The 6000-nt window shown below is 37.9% G+C and overlaps 1 protein-coding gene across 1 annotated transcript in view; it reads right to left on the bottom strand.

Annotated features, from left to right (window-relative positions):
* The window catches only part of LOC106075226 (uncharacterized), a 55855-nt gene extending 51219 nt beyond the window's left edge, over positions 1-4636 (bottom strand). The window contains exon 1 of the mRNA XM_013236173.2: positions 3781-4636. Within this exon, the coding sequence (XP_013091627.2) occupies positions 3781-3859 (79 nt within the window). The 5' untranslated portion in view covers positions 3860-4636. The remainder of the gene's footprint in view (positions 1-3780) is intronic.
* Between the last annotated feature and the right edge of the window lie 1364 nt (positions 4637-6000).

Genomic DNA, 6000 nt, shown 5'->3' on the forward strand with positions numbered 1-6000 from the left:
TATATTGAGAATGTAAAACTTTTAAAAATTTCTTCTTTTTATTAAAATCTAGGTTTTGATTTCGCCATAAGAACCAGTTCAAAGCATATTCTGAAATGTTGAAATGCTCAGTTCAGAGGAAGACGTTTCATCAAGAATCTAGTACTCACGGTTAAAAAAAAAACTAACCCTCGTGTATTCAGAACTAATCGAGTCTGTTGGAATAAGGAGTTAACCGAGACTAATCGTTACAGAAGGCCTCAACACTGACATGCAACGTCACAGCATGTGGGCAGTTTAGACCAATAGCTCGTTGCCACGTCGTAAAAACCTGTGACGTGCAACGAGCTATTGGTCTGAACTGCCCACAGGTTATGACGTTGCAGGTCAGTGCTCGGGCCTTCTGTATCAATTGGCCTCGAGTTAACTAAGAAACACAAAGGGAGGGAAGAACTACGAAACACAAAGGGAGGGAAGAACCTAACTTTCTGATGTGTACAACTGATGACTTTGGTGTGTACAACTGATGACTTTGGTGTGTACAACTGATGACTTTGATGTGTACAACTGATGACTTTGATGTGTACAACTGATGACTTTGGTGTGTACAACTGATGACTTTGGTGTGTACAACTGATGACTTTGGTGTGTACAACTGATGACTTTGATGTGTACAACTGATGACTTTGATGTGTACAACTGATGACTTTGATGTGTACAACTGATGACTTTGCGAAACGACTAAAAATAAAACGTTATTCTAATCCCCGAGTCGCAATGTTTCTTGGCACAGCCACGGAATGCCACCACCCTCCCGCACCAGCAGTTTATGGTGGTATAAATTATCATCCCTGCTTGACAGCTCAGGATATCTGCAACCAAATAAAAATGTTTAGGAAAGAGGTGAATATTATTTAACATATCCTGGCCTTTTTTTTTTTTCAAACATTGGCACCGAGTGTTACAATTATCTAATAAACCAAGTAAAAAATGTATGGATCTAATTTCATCTCCCCGAGAGATAATGTCTAATTACCAGATTCACACAAAAATGAGCACTCGATGACCTTATTTAAAATGTCTGCCCTCTGCAACTTATGATATAGCTTTGTTTCTTCTTTCTAAATTTATTCTTGTGTAATTGTTTTTTGGTTTTAGTAATTTGAATTTAAAAAAAACGACATTTTCTCTTACATAATAGAAAATATCCTAAGAGTAATTTATTTTCATTTGGAGAAAATATAATCGTCGACCGACAGAAATAAAGACGTAACAGTTCACATCATCAACACGTATTCTGTAACCAAATAATTGCAACGCCTTTTAGTATTTCGAAAACTACTGATAATTCCTAACAAATAAACCAAACAACATGTAGTTCAGAATTCAAATAAATATATTCTTTCATTGTTTTCTTATTTATAATATCATCTGTCATCATTTTAAAAAGCCCACATCTATATAGTCTAGGTCTAAGTCAAGTAGGTTTGCTATGGACGACGAATTAGATTGTTCATAGCAATTTTTTTTCTTCTTTTTTTTAAAAGCATTAATAATAAAAAGGAATATTATTTAAATTTTTAGCTCAATTTTGAATGTATTCATATTATAATGTATGCTGTGCTTTTGTTAATAGATTTTGTGGAAACCAAGAGAAGAGCAATCGTGTCTTCATCACGTGTCGGCGGTGCTGCCCCCTTCAAAAGGCCTTGATCTGAAGTGTAATGAGAAGGTGTTCCTTTTGTAGTCCTCTTGCCCTCCAAGTGATGAAGGCGATAGTATAAAGATAAGATGCGAACACGATGGCCGGACAGTTCTCACATCATTGAACGGACAGCCCCAGTCAAGTCAACAACACCAAAAAAAAAAACACAGATGTCGGGGTACGTCAAAACGGTTGATCTCCGCTTTCAAGACTTGAGAAAGATGCAACATGAATGAAGACTGAGAGAGAGAGAGAGAGTAACAAAAGTTACATCTTCCTGTCTTCTAGTTCCACTTAAGGGAACTACTTCCTGTGAACTACTGAAGAACAAGCATTTTGGGAGATTGGGAGAGTGAGGAGAAAATGCGTCCATTCATCGCCAATAAAACAATCGAGATGAGGAGAATAGAGGCTCGGGGTCGAAGCCGGAATGGAGAGAAGAGGCAGGCGGGGAGAGAGTCAAGGAGTCGATAAGAGGCTCTAAGAAACACCTGAAAGTTCACGAGGGGAAAAAAACGTGCGCGAGGTTTTTGAAGTGTGTAAAATAACTTGAAAACTATAAACAACGGAGGAGCGAAATTGATTTACAGCTGATAACAAGGTCATTTAACGATGGCTTCTGACGTCACAATTACACGCAACATTTCTTTTATTTACTGACCTTTAAATACTAAAACGAAATAGATACAATTGTCTAGGTGGTAATGGGTTAAAATCAATTACACTTCCAGAAACAAATAAACGATTGCAGTAAAAATAGAAATCAAGTAATAAAAAAAATTATATATTTTTATATATATATAATTTGATATACATGAGAATTCTCAGGGTTAGTTCAAATCATTGATAGATTCCAAATCTATGATGAACGTGGGGATTGATTGTTTTTAAAGGGCACTTTTATTCATTAGAGCTACTTATTCGTTCAGAAGTCTAGGAGCGAACACTGAACAGAAGTCGTTCTTTAAAACTAGTCTACTAAACCAAGTTTTAAGCGACATTATTTGTGTACAAAATGAAACAAATGCTGTCTCCACTAAAATGAGTTTCTTATATTTGAAATGTCTAGACTCTAGAGACTAGACCTAGACTAAGAGAAGAAATATCTAAGCTCTAGGACGATTTCGATTTCACAAGAAATAGTCTAGTCTACTTATCTAGATCTAGAAACGATGTAGATTTAAATAATTAGATCTATAATTAAGCTGTAAGTGTAAATTTTTGAACAAATACTTGATCAACATTCTATTGGAGACTATCATGCATGACGGAAAATATATATATATATATATATATATCTATATGATTATATATATATATAAAATAGCAAGTTGTTTTGGAGTATCTGGTATACTGAATCAAAAAATGAGTCATGTGTTGTTGTTTTTTAAGAGTACACATTGCAGCACTGTAGAATTTTTTTTTTTACCTTTTCCTTTTGTTTTGTAACTTTCATTTGGTATCATTGACGTTCAATATTTATCTAATTCTGCGAGCTAGTCACATACCTAATATATCTATCAATATCTAACCCTGTATATTATATATCTAGATTATACATTTCACAAAGTAGATCTAATATGTTACATAAATTAGCAAAATGATAAGGGGCCATACTTGAAAAACACTGACGGTAATTACTTTTAATGTGTAGACTCGATATCTATATTTTTACTAGATCTAAATCTAGATTCTCAAATTTTTTTTACCATGCCTAGGATAGATATTTAGAATCTAATCTAGATTATTCTAGATATAGATCTAGATGAATATGTCTAGATAGTCTAGATCTAGAATTCAGACTTCTGGATGTTTAAGATCACACCAATACGGCATTACATTATTACAAATGTCTTGACTTTTCGCAAATAGGCCTATCACTATCTAGAATCTAGATTAGATTTAGAGTATTTTCTAGATATAGACTCTGGATAATTGATTCTTAATAAAGTCTGTGTTAAGTCTCTAGTCTAGGTAAAAAGGTTCTAGATCTAGATTTAAGTTAACATTGCTTTTAAGATGTATCTAGATCTAGATCTGGTCAGAGCCGAGACTCTACTCTCCTCTAAAAATACTCTAAATGTTAAATATCTTACCTTCAGTGACTGCCAGACAATAGCCAAGCAAGAACAACAGAAGAAAAGGCGAGGATTCGGTCAAATTACTCCCGATCATGGCTGTCTCCTCCCAGGGACATTCAACTGATATCCAGAGTCCCCAGGCTTTCAAGAAATATAAACAACAGAAATATTTGTAATGTTACTAGATCTAGATTCTACACTAGAGCTAACAACAATTCATCCACTTGTTTTAATAGCACACGGAATCACTCGGTACTAGAATCTACACTCCAGTGTTCGGGACCTCGACAAGGCGTTCGTTCAACGCGTCTCCTTGCACGCGCATTGTAAAAAGATTCACAAGAGGTCTTGCAGTCTTCACTGCCCTCGCCCAAGTCGTTTTACTCGCGTCCCACAGAACAGGGGGAAAAAAATGTAAACATTGAGTGATCGGAGAGTGTTTTTGTTACCACTGCTGCTAACACACGGGGCCGAAGCGAGGGTCCAGTGTTCCGCGCTAGCTCTCTCTCTCTTCTTCCCACTAGCCTAAGCGTAAACCACTTCCTCGACTAGGCTTTTCTACTTGAGTGAACGCCGAGGTAAGACAGGTAGAAATCTTCAAATCGGCCACATAACTTAGTGGGGGGAAAGGCGATAGCGGCTTGCCAGTTTTGAATCTCGCCTGGGTTTCTCGCGGTGGTTGGTGTGTCTACGTCTGGCCGTGGCAGATACGATTCGCGTCGTTTTCTCGTGGAAAAAAAAATGACTGTAATCGAAGATATGTGTAGATTTTTAATAGATCCGAAAACATGTATTAATATTTTAAGAATAAATTTTTACTTGGCGTTATAACTGCCTCGACTCTAAGTTTGTTTACATATAAGGCAAAGCCAATACACCACCAACATAGTCAACTTACGGAGTTACCATTGTCAATGCCAAAAAAAAAAAAAAAAAAAAGTTGTGGGCGGTCCTATGGGCGGAGCAAACCTGCTTTTCCCCCCTCTCCCTCCTCTTCTTCTTTCTTACCGAAGTATTTCTGTTAGTGCTGTAGCGCGGCGCCATTCCGGCGGGCCTGTTCGCCTTAGCATAAAGCACTGTCAGACTAAATACCCAGTTGATTTTCTGCAGTTGTTGATATACAGATCTCGTAGTGATTACAGCGTGGAGGGGAGAGCAAAGGCCGTTAGAGGGAGGGCTTCGGCCGTTAGGTGGTTTGTTCAACCTCCTAAAAGCAACCCCCAAACTCTCATCCTTACCACCACCACCCCTTTTTTTTTTACCTTTCTGGCAGTGTATGCTCCGTTTTCATTTAAGTCTAAGTTGAATAGGGTTTAAAAAAAAAATAAAGTGATTTGAGTTTGGTTTGATATTAGCCCTCGAGACAAGGCTCGGAATCAATTGATCACTTAACATTTTTTTGTTAGTCGTGTGGGTGGGAACCTAGAGCTGGGTTATATCGTATCAGAAAACACTGATGGCAGGCCTGTAGTTAGTGTAGTTGGATTTGTAAGAGTTGTATCAGAGGCAGTGTACAGCTTTAAATCTGGGGTTGATGTCTGCATCTTTAAATGTTAATATCATCTTTTGATAAATCTCAGGTTCCTCGTCTTCTACTAGGCTATGTATAGAGAATCCTAGCAATGGAATGGAGAAGCTATAGAATAGTATAGAACAGCGGTTCTCAACCTTTTATGCTCGGCGACCCCTTTTTACAATCCCCCACTCTGCCGCGACCCCCCCCCCCCCACCCCCCAAATACACACAGCAATAGAAGAATAGACAAAAACAATCAATTTTTTCGATGGTCTTTGGCGACCCCCTGACAAATCGTCAATCGACCCCCAAAGGGGTCGCTACCCACACGTTGAGAACCCCTGGTATAGAAGGATACCAGGTCTCGCTTACAAAGACAGGATCACAAATAGAGAGATTCGAAACAAGATCGCAACGGCAATTAGGCATCACGATGACATGTAAAAATAAAAATCAAACTAAAACTCTATGGCCATATCACAATGTCCTCAGGTCTACCAAAGACCTTCCTTCGGTGAACAGTACCAGGACAAAGAAGAAGAAGCAGACAGAGAACGCAATAGGAAAATAACATTAAATAATGGATTGGCCTGACAATGAAAGCGATTCTAATCAGGACAAAAAAAAACAAAGGGATGGAGAAATAGGGTCGACAGATCATGTGTGGTGCCCCATCGGCTCAGCAAACTAAAAAGCAGGTGAAGCTGATAGACTCGTTTA

The sequence above is a fragment of the Biomphalaria glabrata genome, chromosome 1, assembly GCF_947242115.1.
Source record: "Biomphalaria glabrata chromosome 1, xgBioGlab47.1, whole genome shotgun sequence".
Taxonomy (NCBI): domain Eukaryota; kingdom Metazoa; phylum Mollusca; class Gastropoda; family Planorbidae; genus Biomphalaria; species Biomphalaria glabrata.